This window comes from Aulostomus chinensis, chromosome 5 (assembly GCF_037954235.1).
Source record: "Aulostomus chinensis isolate RoL2024-O1b breed Wild chromosome 5, RoL_Achi_v1.0, whole genome shotgun sequence".
Lineage (NCBI taxonomy): Eukaryota > Metazoa > Chordata > Actinopteri > Syngnathiformes > Aulostomidae > Aulostomus > Aulostomus chinensis.
Window position 1 is genome coordinate 30069698 of NC_141324.1, and position 13748 is coordinate 30083445.

Here is a 13748-nt window from a genome sequence, read left to right on the forward strand (position 1 = left end):
ATTTTCAAAATAAAACAGGAACTGGCTTTAAGACCTGACAAAAACACAAGAAACAAAGAAAACAAGGAACAACACTATGATCAAATGAAGGAAAATACAAATTCAAAACATTCAAGAGTTAAAAATGAATGACACGGATGTCCTGTTGAGGCACATCAGGCTCTGGAGGGGAGAGACAGTTCAAGTGCACGTGTACATTGTCATTTTGTTGTTGTGGTCTTCAGACTTTTTAAGGGTTGAACCCGACTCGTTCACCGTCTCCTTCTGCACTTCTTTCCCTGAACTTTACCCCATGAACGGACACCAAAGCTCGAGAGTCGTTCCTCACTTTACTGCAAGCCATTTTGGATTAAAAGCGTCCGTTCCTCTGCTGCTTGTTCCAACTCTCTTTGCGTGAGTCAAAACTGGCAGTTTAGAGATGATTTTAAACGCTGCCGTGATGTGGCTCGTTCTGTTTTGATCTCTTCATTTGGTTGATGTCTGCCTCCCACGCAGCCTCCCACGTCGCTGCTCAGTGTGACGAGCCTTAATGAGAAGGATTATTGTTCTCCCCTTTCAAAGGCAGTGGTAGATTGATCATATGCAGAGCGGTTGGATGTATCTGTTGGACGCTGCTTGTGTGGGTTGCATAATGTACACATATTCATTTGCATATGAGGCATCTGATGCTGCCAGGTCTTTTGACTCCAGAAGAAGCAAAGCTATAATTACACTTTGTCTCTCTGGGTTTCAGTAAACACGGTTGTCTCATTAAGTGCACATCCATAAGGGAGGTCGAGTTGGTAATAATAGTCAGAAGACATGAGATGGAGTGCGACTCTCATTAAAATGACTTCAGATATGTTTGATATTCATGAGTGAAATGGAGACCTTTGACATCAAATACTGCATTTTAACAGTTATTCAATCTCATAATTAATTGTACTTTCAGTGTAAAGTTGGCTCAGCTAAAGTGGGCAGCCACCTCGCCTCGCTAACCCAAACAAAGCTGAGGGTATGAGCTCAGTTTCCTCAGCCTTTCCCACTTTCTGTGTGCTGGTGTTCTCACCAAGTCCACCACACTATGCAGACCAGCCTCTGAGCCAGGCAGGATCATGCGTGAAGCAGGTTTGCTTGGTAAAGTTTGGGAATAGAGTGCGGCAGGGACAGCAAGTTAGCTAACAAGCTAGCAAACAAGTGAGTGTCGCCATGGGTTGGCTCAGGCAAAAGTCAGACTTCTATCACCAAAAATAATCTCTGTTGCATGTCACATGTTTTGCTCAACAAGATAATCTTCACGCAGATTTAGCTTGAGGCTCAAGGCGGCTGTCAGCTAACAGCAGCTACAGCAACCAACAATTACGGAAAAAAAACAACCTTTACAAACTCGAAGGCGCCGTCCAGTATACAAATACGCCCGTACGAGGCGCTGGTCCTTCCCCAGAGAACTTGCTTCAACCTCTCTGCAGAAGCCAGTCCTTGTTGCTGTCGTCCGTCCAGGACAATTTAATCTGCGCTGCAGCAGAAATATGCAAGAACGTGTTTCAAGGTTTCTTTGTGTGCAGATGACACTTTTGAAATTTAAATGTACTTTGGTCTGTAAGTTATTCCACAATCAGTTTAGGACCGCAGCAAAATAAAAAATGGAAGAGACGACAAAAACATGAACGTTTCCACTCTGACAAACTCAATACAACCAAGAATTTCAGGTAAAATGTGACTGCGTCTCTGTCACACTAAAAGGAACGTGACTGTCTGGTGTTGCGTTTTTAGATTTGGGAGGTTTAGTTTTTGTTTAGTTTAGTTTTGCTTTTGTTTGAATGTTTTCTGTTCCCTGTTCCGGCCCTCAGTCGTCAAACATGCTTGTTCTTCTTTTTAACAACTTTCGGATCCATTAAGGTTCCGTGAGGACCAAAGGGACCAAACTAGACAGCTGAAGGCTTGATGGGAGCTTTGTTTGCTGTGGGGCTGTAGATGGAAGGAGCCATACGCTGATCCCCAGCTGATCAGATTCTTTCATCCTGTGCTATTAATTATGTGGAAAAGCAATGCCAATTAAACATGGAGAGGGGAGCTCCTGCCATGTCCTTACCTTCAGGGTATTTGTTAGCTCAGTGCGCGGCTCTGCATTTCAATTAATCAATTAACAAGTCGGCCACCGCGAGCTTTTGAACACATGCTGGCTCCTGTTGAATAAAACAACAACTTTAATCAGCTTGTTCTATCGACATAGCAGGAATATCAATCCAGCTCTGTGTGTAAAGGAAATATTAAACCAAGAAAAGAATAGCAGTCATTGTTTTGTTTCCTGCATGTCTCCTGGATGATTTATGTTGTGGTGGAGTTCCTTTTTTTTTCTGGTCTAAATTCTGACGATTGCAAAACTGCATGCTAGGATTCTGGATGATAAAGTCATTTACCGATGTTGGAGTGCATTCGAAAAATCTAGTGATCCACTTTTATTGATGAATTCGATTTCCAACAGACAGGGAGGAAGGAGCAAACACACCCAGGTTATTTGTAGTTCTGCTTCAGGCTCTCTCTCTCTCCCTCTCTCTCAGTCTGAGGTAGAAGTCGTGCACATTAGTAAAATATATATCAGTGTTTTCTGCTTGAGAAGGACTGTTAGTGTTTGGAGCAATAACAAGCATGGCGGGAGCCTCATTATCCTGCACGCTGTGAATGGCTAAACAGGTCAGCTCAGTTCACACTGAGAAGCCTTGAACTCTGGGTTTTGGAGGGGCGGAGGGAGCTCTAAAGTGCAGGACCTTCTGTTCACTGCTGTTTGTTGAGGTGATGGATGGAGCTCATCTGTATTCAGGGTCTCCAGCTCTGTCACCGACTCTGTGGACACTTTGTTATTCAGAAGAAGCGTGAGGAAGTGGACAATGCAGGCGAATGAGCTGTGGTGTTCCTCAGAGTCGCTCCTGTGCCAAGTAGGAGTCTGCCAATCATGTCAGGGGTGATTCATTGTCCTTGACTGAGCCAAGGCCTCAAGAGATTTGTAATCTTTAGAAACGGCTAAGAATCACACTTTACTCGCCCGGGAATTACAAAATTGGCAGGATGGCCAAAAGGAGTAAAATTCGATCGTTTCCTGCTCTTGTCAGTCGTGTTCTGCCTTACATCGAACTCCCCCTCCACTGTTTTAGCATCTGAGCTACCAAAGCTTAGTTCGTGGATCAAATTGGGAGCAAAACTGCAAACCTGTCAAGACTGAGTGTGCTGCTGGATGACGGGGACGTGGACGGTGACTCTGCAAACTGGCGTGTTTGGGCAGTTTTGACGTTGTAAGCATCAGCCTGAATATACGTGGCTGGCTCTTCCTGCATTCGAATGTCGCAAAGAAGTGATGCGGGAGGGGAAAAAAAGCTTTCTTACTGAGCTGAAGACACTTATTTCCAAGTACTTGGAAGGCGAAAGTCATTTTTTGGGTGAAGCATGGCCTGAATCAGCTCTTCTCCCATCCTCCACCTGTCCTCTTATCTTGACTAAAAAAGCCTATCAGCTTCGGTGCCCACAATTATCCTGTGCTGTATGGATTCTAGTCTGACACAGTATTCCGTCTTATCTGCTGCGAGTGTAGTACAACTCCTGCCAGTCCTCGGAGACAGAGAAATGTCAGTGTTTACTGCTGTTAGCGTAGATGCCTAAAATGTCACTGCCAGGGGGAAACTGTTACGCTGCCATGACATCCTCTTGAGGCTGACAGAAAGAGAAGCAATATCATATGTTTGTGTTGTCGGGGAGGGAGGTGCGGTAGTTTAATATTCCAGGAAGCTCTCTGTCAAACACGGCCGGGTCAGCGTCCAGGTTCACGGCTGCAGGTATTCAACATTTTGCTCTATTTTCCTGCGGGCCGTCGGGGTTTATGCTCCACTAGACCCGTGGCCAAGGACGGCCGCTCTTAAATGCCAAAGCTCTGCTGAGGAAAAGTGACCCGATGTTTTCACGTTCCTCTGCTCTCTCTCTCTCTTCATGTGAGCGTTTTCCTCAGCGAGGCTTTGCTCTGACCACACACTCTCTCCCCGGGGATTACAGCACTCTGCATTGGAGAGCCGTCCCTCTAAATTCCCCTCTTCAGACCACTGTAATCCACCTGAGGGTCACAGGAGGGTCCCCTCCCACCACCACCCCACCCACAATGGCAGGAGTCAGTCAGGCTGAGACCCAGAGGGATGATCAGGAGGAGCTTCAGAGGACCAAAGAACTGGGCAGCATTTAAAACCACTAGATGTCAAACAATGGCGCTTAATAATGGATGAAAGCACTCATTTATTAAGAACGGCGTTATTAAAGATCGGCTCTAAACTGCCAGTATGATTAAACATCAACATGGTTCATTTTTGATGAACTGAAACAGCGGAAAACAGAACTGAGACTGGAGATCATTTCATCATCGAAGACCCTCAGTGGCACCGATGCTAGCAAGCAGCTGGAATGAACACGAAGGGAACCTGTAACGCCTCTCGGGCTTTTGTCAAAGTAAATATTGTGAAGCCAGACGCTCGTGTGCAGAGTAAAAGCCAGTTTTTAAATAATTCTTGCTGTGAGTAAAAAGCTCCAGACTTTGTGTCAGCAAACTGTGGATCGGTGGTGGGGAGAATCATCCATCCATCGTCTTCCGCTTATTCCTACATTAAGGGTTGCCGGGGGGTGGAGCCTATCCCAGCGTCAACTGGCAAGAGGCGGGGTTCACCCTGGACAGGTCACCGGTCCATGGCAGGGCCAACATACAAAGACAGACAACCATTCACACTCACATTCACACCTACGGTCAATTTAGAGTCTGGATTAACCTGGTCCCTCTTGATGTCTTTGGACTGTGGAGGAAGCTGGAGTACCAGAGAGAACCCAGCAGGAACAGGGAGAACATGGAGACTCACCCAGAAAGACCCCGTGTTGCAGCCGGGGCTCCACCCACAACCTTCTTGCTGGGGGCCACAGGGAGGACCACTGCTCCACCCACAACCTTCTTGCTGGGGGCCACAGGGAGGACCACTGCTCCACCGTGCTGCCCTGGAGCGAATCATTCCTTCTCAAATGTCTGTCTCAAATCAGCTCATTAAAAAGAGCCGTTCAAAAGATGATTTCCCTGAATCGTTCAGTGATTGACTTGCAGGCCTGGAGCTTAGACGTTTTGTGATCGGTGTTGTGATGACTCCGGCTTCAGGAGGTGCTTTCGCTCTGACAAACATGCCAGACTCTGTTTAAACCTCTTGACATTTTAGAAGTTTCACAGCTGAATGTCAAGAGATGAAGGCTGTTACTTCTTTTTTAGGATTCAGAGTATTTTTAACTCATCTACCGCAAGGCACTGCTCTCGGACTTAATGAGCTTCATTTTGCCTCTTTAAAGGTTTGGATGTGCTCATGTGGTGCAGGGAGAGAAACTGAACCCTCGCGCCTCCAACTGGGGGCCTCGAGGGTTTACGTGAGGGACGCCCCCCCAGTCAGTTGGCTTTGGAGGCCATTACATACTTTTCTTGTATTGCAGACTCCACAACAGCTAAAATGTATTGAATAGAATCTCCTGGCCTGTCATGCAGCCGCCTCCTATCCTCTGAGTGAGAGAAGCCAGCAAACAACCAGGGTCAAAATAAGCAAACCTGACAGCCCACGGCAGAAGTTTGCCTCCGTCATTCGTCACCTCTCGTTCCCGGCAGCTGTGCTAACACCTTCCCGTGTGTGTTGTCGATGATTCACGTACGCAACTACTAGCTAGCAATTGCTGCGCTGCAGCAAACACTGTTAACCTCCCTTCAGAGCTGAACCCACGAGTGTAACGGACGATCCCACTCAGGAATAAAACCTCTTTATCTGATATTACCTGCCGAGTCTTTACGGCAGGACCATCTGATCCAGAGCTGGGCTGGAGAGGTACCCCTGCACTCATCAGGTTTCTGTGGATATTGAGAGGGAGATGAAGACGTCGCGCTGTTCAAATAAAGTACACTAATACTGACAGTGTAATCGACTCTAAAGTCTTGTTGTCGGAGTTGTGGTCCTGGACGCGGCGGCAGTGTGAATCACTGTAATTGGCTCTGGGCTCGGCGGCGAGGGGAACATCCGTTAATAGAGACGGAGGCTGTTTGGTCGTTGCTCATTGTTTCAGCTGGCAGGGAAAACGCTGAATATTAATGAACTGGCCGTTCATGAGTGTGAGTGTGTTTCTGGTGGAGGTGCAGCTCATCGGCGCGGAGCGAACCACACTTCATCATCTACTTGCTATCTCAAGCTCTGCATATAGAGCTGCGGTCTCTCGTGATGTATAATACATAATTGTTATAAATTATTGATTGTTTTTTAAATTGAAAACATATTGTATATTTATGTGCTGTCCCCTGACGTCCCTGTATATTTAAAGAGTATTTAGGGTGCCTATAATCTAAAAAAGACAGCCCTCCCGCTGTTATTAATATTTCACTTAACTCCCGACGAAGGCCGTCAGAAGTATGGATGCGTTTCAAACGACATCCATCACACTGAGGACGCCACGGTGAGGACATCCAGCCCAAGGCTCTGTTTGTCCGCCTGTCACTTACTGGGTTATCAGCTCCACTTTTTACTCTTTCTTGCGTTTACATTTGAGTTTTTCCAAGTCTTTTTTTGTGACTCGCCCCTGGTGTTTGAACTTTAGGGCGGGCTCCCTTGTTCCTGATGGATTTGTGAGGCATCACAACACGTCTGATTGGATTCAGATATCATTTGTCTTCATACACCAGGATCAAACGCCTTCCCTCTGTGTCTGGGTTTGTACGCCAGAGAGAAGCCAGTTAAAGGTATAATTATGGCACAGAACGTACAATGTAAGATGTTGTAATTGCAACCCATCATCTAAAAAGCATTAAAGTGTGTGCAGCAGTAAAGATTTCCCTGATTTATCTGCATCGGTTGCTGCCTGCAACGAGCCGGTCTCGAGGCCATTTGTCTCCACAGCGTGTTGCGATCAAAGCACCCATTTATCCGTCGCTGCACGGTTGGTTCATCCAACTGGACATGATTCCACTGTTCTTCCATCTAATACGGAGCGATTACTGCTGAAAGACTCTTTCCACCTGGGGAACATTAAACCTGCGTCTGACTCATTACACTCCGCTCTGCTACTCATGTTTTAATGTTCACGGGGATGATGATAATGAAGCTGCTGTCGTGTGAAAACCTCCTTCGTCTGATTTTTCTGGCTCTGTTTAACGGCACTTTGCTTCCCCGAGTGTTTCGCATCATTTTAAGAATTTTTTTTTTTTTTTTTTTGGAATTACAGTAAGAAGAACTGCTGCGTGTCTCCCTGAAGCAGATCGCTCCTGAATACAAGCGTTAACCCGCTGTTTTGTAGGAATTTTCACTCGGGCAGTTGTGTCAGTACAAAGCTCCAAACAGGAAGTGGACAAAGTCAGTGACCAGCTGGAGGACATAAACACATCTTTTTCAGCTCACAGATATTTACCAAAGAAAAACAGAGCAGACACGACAACTTGAAACACTAGAGACGATGGTCCTTGCATCTCACGAGTCATGATGTAACACCGGCGCAAACATGGTCTCTATCGTCTGTCGACGGATTTATCAGATTTCACTTGATGCTGGATGTTGTTGTCATGCTGCTCCGATGCTGCTGTGCTACTTTCCACATCGGTGCATTTAATTAAAAGCTGATATTAACTATCCTCTAAAAGTCTGTCCTATCAGCTCAGAGGCTTGAAACAGACACGTGTGACAGGAGATTAATCCTTGACGATTCCAGATATTTACACTCTATTTCTGCTTTGTGATTGGTTGACAGATGCGTGCGACAGCGGTTTGGTGTCCAATCTGCCGCCGTCAGCTTTCAGGAGCTCCTCCCAACTGTCCAGCAGTCACGCGCCAGGCTTTGCCAAACTCAACCGGAGAGAAGGTGAGTTGAGCTTTTCTGCCTACCGATGAGCAGGACGTCAGGCCGGCGTGGTTCTTCAGTGATCACCTGACAATCACTCCGCCAGCGGGTGGCATTAGCTCCTCCCCGCTATGGAGTTTGAGGTTGCGATTTTCTGGCTATCAACTTCTTTGTATTGATGCAAAAATGTGGATTAAGAATGAGGCCAGGATTTGAATGACTTGAATGACCGCTCGTCTATGTGTGATACTACAGAGCAGCAGACACGCTGTCCTGCAGCGGCGAACCATCACAAACATTCTTACTGGACTCACAAAGACCGAGCGATAACTCGAGAGGGAGTTCAGAGACACACACAGGAAGAGAATCCATTCTCAGACCAAACAATGTAAGAGAGAGCACAGTCAGTCGCTGCCATGTCACGCTTTCATTCTCCAAAGATGCTGCTTGTGTTGACGGCTTATGGCTGAGGGACAAACGTGCGTTTTGCTTATCATCCAACATAAACATTCAGCAGGGAATCCTGTTCGGGATGTTGATGTGCGGCTCTGACAAAGTGAAGATCACGGTTTGTTGTCAAGCTTTCTGCAGGGATCCGACTCCACTGCTTTATCCCAACATCAAAGCCCAAAATCAGCTGGGAGGGCGAGATGAGTTTAATCTGAATGTGAATGATTTTCACCACCTGGGAGCCTAAAGCGAGCTGAGCCTGCGCTTGGCCAGACGAGGTTTTCAGCAAATAATGTCTTTGCTGCTTAAATACTGGCTGAGCCCTTTGTTTGCTGCACACATGAACCCCAGTGGCCTGGCAAACATCACCCCCTGCTTGGCGCTTATACCAAAGGATGCAACTGTAGATTATAACATAAATAAAAAAAGAGCATTTAATTACTTCCAGCAAACGGGTCTCAGTTCCCCCTGATCGTTTCCCTCCTGCTTCACATGCAGAGATAAAGACACGCTGCAAGTCAACGTTAGCCTGCTTTACAAGACGACACAGAGGCTTCCGGAGAAGAAAGCCAGCTGATGTTCCCTTCCAGAGCAGAACGACAGCGCGATCAACAGATTATTGGGTTTCTAAAATAACGGATTCACGAGTGCCTGTGTGTAGCTCACTGCTAAATTAATCATCCATTATCTTGTGTTGGGCACAAAGTATTTCTTAGCTCTGCCTGGTGTAAAATCATCAGCCTCCCCGTAGCCCGTCTCCACGCCGGCGGTCACTTGGCGTAATAAGAAGGACTCCAGTTGGAGAGCTGGCTCCTGGTCTGAAGTTCAATCTGGTGCTGTCAAGGCTGGGATCAGTCCTCGTGTTTGATGAGGAGGAAGCGTTAATTTTGCCAGACATCAAAATGAGTCACGACGGAGTCAAAAACCAGGTTCACGCCCTTCAGTCCACGCCTGGATTTCGTCCTTGGTCCTACGGCCTGGAAGCGCAGTGTTTTTGTTTTACGGGACGAGTCATCTACATTCTCAGCTGCAGGACGTCAGGGTTTTCAGTGAAACAGCTCTGATAGAGCTTCTACATCAGCTGCCCAGCAGCAAAGTGCAGCCAAGCAATGTTAATGACGAGCTGAAAGCATCCAGCCGCTAAACAGCCAAATGTTTCCCTCCAGAGTCGGTGGAGACAAACAGTCTCTCAGAGCACAGAGACGACGGTTGCCTCTCGGAGGGCAGGCACGCACCCACAGGTCCACGACCGATGAGTCCAGTGACAAGTTTAGCTTACACTCGCGCTTCGTGAGCTGAACCTCCTTCAACGATGATAATCACATTTAGAGAAGAAGAAGCAGGTACGAGCAGCGCGATGGCGGAGCAGCCGACAGCTGACAGCATCATCGGGATTTCCACTCCTGCGTTCTTCACATATGGCTCCTCTTGTTAGATTGGCTTTCTGTCACATTTCCCTCCCAGCTGTATTAACTGTGTAAAGCCCACGCGATCCTGGCTGTTTACTGAGAAAATCAATCAATAAAGAAGTTCTCCTTTTCATTTCCATCTCCTGCTGCTGAAACTCTGCCTCCTGCTGTCGTCCTCGGAGGACGAGCTTCCATTTCACTTCATTTACTCACTAAATAAACATTGATTTTCTGAGTGCTGGACTGCCTCCAACAAGCTGAACGCAGGTATTTCAAAAGTGAGTTTTATCAACATAGATCGGCTATCATAAGAACTGCTTGTTTCAGTCTCACCATTAACTCGTGCCACAGAGTCACGGTTAACTCTCCTCTGCCGCAGCACACCGAGAATCTGTCCACTTGGGTTGATGCTGAAAAATTATGTTAAGACGAAACTCTCAAAGCGGCAACAAATGTCTCTCGACTCACTGGAATGTCACAGCGAATCAAAACTCTGAAAGCTCCACTGTCTCCTCTGCTTTGTTCTGGTCCAATCACACTCGGCGCCCCGTCAACAAGATCTATCCACCCGCATTCTACGTGTCAGAGCCGGGTCGGGCCGGAACTTTGTGGTCAGGAAAAAGAGGATAACATGGAGTCATTCATCAGGGTCAGAGATGCCGGCGTAGGCCGGTCAGTCTCCAGGGACCGAGGACAATCTCCAAGGGTTCCTAGCTGAAAGTGGGTGGGAACAAAGAGCTGCTAACACTCGCCAACATCTGGATGGGAAACGGGAAATGCGTCCCAGTGGTGGTGCCACTAAAATGCCCACCAAGTGTCTGTGTGAGGTTCTTTTTGATTCAGTCTGGTCACACGCCTCAGCTCAGCGGTGATTTACCAGGCTATCTTGTGGAAGCCGTGTGTATTTCTATATTTGTCTGCGTTGAGCGTGGGTTTTGAATGCAGCTGCTCGTTATTTGGTGCAGTTTTTACATCGGCGCCTGAGCTGAAAGGCACCAACGGGCAGCTAATTGGAGATAAATGTCTTTTTTATCCTTCCTTTTTCCTTCCGCCTGCCATGTTCTTTCTCTCCTGCTTCACCCTTCCTAGTTTTAAATTACTCTGCTTTGAATGGTCTTCTGTTCGCCCGGACCGGCGGAGTCCTGTAATCATTCAGTTTCACTCCAGTCGCATTTTCGCCACTAATTCCAACTCTATCTTCTCGCCAAATGTTAAAAGCGGTTTTAATATTTTCCCTTTCTGAGACGACAGTGACAATTATCAACGATGCCTCCACAATGGCATTTTATGAAGAATGGCACGGTGATTACTTTTTACATAAATTCAAATTAAAGGTGAAATTAAAGTTTAATTGGAACCTGGTCTGTGTGCGCGTATCGCCCGTCGATCGAGTGTTGGGTGTTTTCACGTATTTCCACGATTAAATTGCTTCTCCAAGCAGAGGTTGTGTTGTTGAGCGGCTGCAGGAATGAGCGGGTGATTTCCAGCCTGCCGCTGCTCTGCCTCTTGCATCAGGCTCATTATCAGCCTCGCCACGATAAAAGGCTACAGGTTACCTGTCGCCCTTGTCTTTGCTTCCTTTGTTTGTCTGGGGCCATTCACCCTCCTCTCCACCTCCTTCACTCCTCATTTTTTCCTCTCGTACGTTGCCGTTTGTGGTCTCTACCTGTCAGGTGGAATGTCTGTGCATTATTAATGATTTAGCGGACCTTTCTTTACTTCTCCATCCACCTGTTCCTCCCAGTGAAGCTGCGGCCTCACGTCAGGCTCCAGCAGTAGAGCGGAGGGAGGTGTGTGCAGCCAGGCGAGCTTTCATCCTTCCTTGTTACATACACCGCCGCTCTAATAACCCGAGAGAGACAAATTGAGTTGGTTTCAGGTGTCACAATCCTCACAGGTGGAACAGACAGGGATGAAGAGAGGAGGTAAACACACCTACTTAGGTATTATTCCAGGGAACAGAAACGGCATTAGCGCACTGCAAGGAATATTTGAAAGACTCGATTTGATCAGTTAAATTGGGATGTTGAGGAGGATTTTTAAGGGAACGCATCAGTGACAGAGAAGGAGAAATAGACACACAGCAAGTTGAATTTAAAGGATATTTTGCGTCAAGTACTCAGAAATAGGAGTCTGGAGCTCAGGAACATGACTTCTGTGTGAGTCCAGAATGCAGAAAGCGCTAGCCATGTACATTTAGCTCGAAGCTAACGGAGACCAACTACAAACCACAACTATACTACAACAATATGTCGGTTCGGAACCTCCACACTTCAGCATCTTGTTTAACCCACGTCATGTCCAGCTGTAGGCTCAGTAAACGTACCGGTTGGCGCTCATTCACGGTAGAGCCGAGTGTGACCAGCTGGTGCATTCAGTTTAGCTGGAGTTTAGTTTGTTTGTTTTTAGCCCAAACCAAAGTGCAGATTACTGAGCATAATGAGGGACGTGGATTATACCAGACGATGCACTCGAGACTTCGTCAATGGACGTTTTTGTTCAGTTTTGTTGTTGCTTGTCTTTGGCAACTGTGGCGCATCATTAGCATTAGCGTCTACAGCTGGCTGTTTCTGCAGTCTGGAGACACAAAAAAGTGTTGCAAAGGGACCCAGGGCACGTATTTGTAAGTACTTGAAGGCAAAAACACTTTTTAGGTGCTTTTTACTTGATTTAATGCCCAATTTCTTTTATAAGCCTTTACACAGCTATGCCATATGATGAAAAATACAAATTAAAAGAGCCTGAAATGCAAGAATTGCAGGGAAATGCTTGATAATTAGTCTAAAGTTGCCACCAGTAACTGTGTCATTGTTCCTTGAGCCGTACTGCGGGAGGGAGAGTTTTGTCTTCTCGCTGGCTAACAGCGCCGTGATGTCACATTCCTGGCTTCCGTCTACTGTAACTAGGTTCCTCTGCGGGTGGTAAGATTCTGAGAGAGAACACAGGAAGATCGCTTTGATTTAAAGTGACAGTCGTGACAGAAAGTGTTGAGCACATCAGCCACAGTTCACCTCTGATTCAATTAAATCTGACAGCGCAGACGCAGTCAATCTTGGTAACGGCTCTCGGCCTCCGAGTCGTTTCCTCTCTGATCTCTCTGTTTTCCTCTGATGTCTAATCTTCCTGAGTTAAGGTCAGCCGGTGTCTGCTGTCACTGGGCACGTCTGTTAGTCAAGCGCTTATTAGCTTTGGCCTTTAGCTCCGTTAAGATCAGGCTCCACCAGCCGTCAGAGCGGCACTGATTCATTTTCACCGCTGAGATTTTCTCCTCAGCCAGCCGACAGTTTGCTCAGAGTTGATTTGACTGGTGACAAACGAGGGAAGAAGCACTGAACGTCACAAACTGAAGATGGAGAGAAATGAATGATGAAGTAAGTGCTCAAGTCGTTTTAAAGCTAAACACATCGCACAGCAGAGATGAACTAATACTGTTAAATTTAACCGTATTAGTCAAACCTGGGTTTGAGCCACAGTCTTGGTTTATAGGGGGGCAGACGGATGCTCCTTTTTTCCGAATTCTTAAGATCATTTTTTTCCACGAAAGGAATAGGGCTGCATGGTGGTGCAGTGGTCAGCACTGTGGCCTCACAGCAAGAGGGTTCCGGGTTCGAGTCCCAGCTCGGGCACGGGATCTTTCTGGGTGAGTCTCCATGTTCTCCCTGTTCCTGCTGGGTTCTCTCTGGTACTCCGGCTTCCTCCCACCGTCCAAAGACATCAATTTGGGGACGAGGCTGATTGATTCTCTAAATTGTCCGTAGGTATGAATGTGAGTGTGAATGGTTGTTCATCTCTCTATGTTGGCCCTGCGATGGACTGGTGACCTGTCCAGGGTGAACCCCGCCTCTCGCCCGTAGATGCTGGGATAGGCTCCACCCCCCCGCGACCCTTAATGTGTAGGAATAAGCGGAAGATGACGATGGATGGATTTTTTTCACGAAAGGAAACCCTATGAACATTGGCCCCAGCTATTAAAGGTACAGTGTGTAGAATAGACTACTTCTCCACGGCCTGGAGTACTGCGTCTGACACAGCTAGCAT

General features: G+C 47.0%; 1 protein-coding gene across 5 annotated transcripts in view; it reads left to right on the top strand.

The window, feature by feature from the left end:
* LOC147262124 (contactin-associated protein-like 4) overlaps positions 1–13748 on the top strand; it is an 83059-nt gene that overhangs the window by 17284 nt on the left and 52027 nt on the right. For all 5 annotated transcript variants that reach the window (XR_015115968.1, XR_015115969.1, XM_086204534.1 and 2 more), the window contains exon 2: positions 7762–7872. Coding sequence is in view for 3 of the 5 variants with exons in the window: in XM_086204534.1 (XP_086060660.1) it covers positions 7762–7872 (111 nt within the window). In the remaining 2 variants the exon portion in view is untranslated. The remainder of the gene's footprint in view (positions 1–7761; positions 7873–13748) is intronic.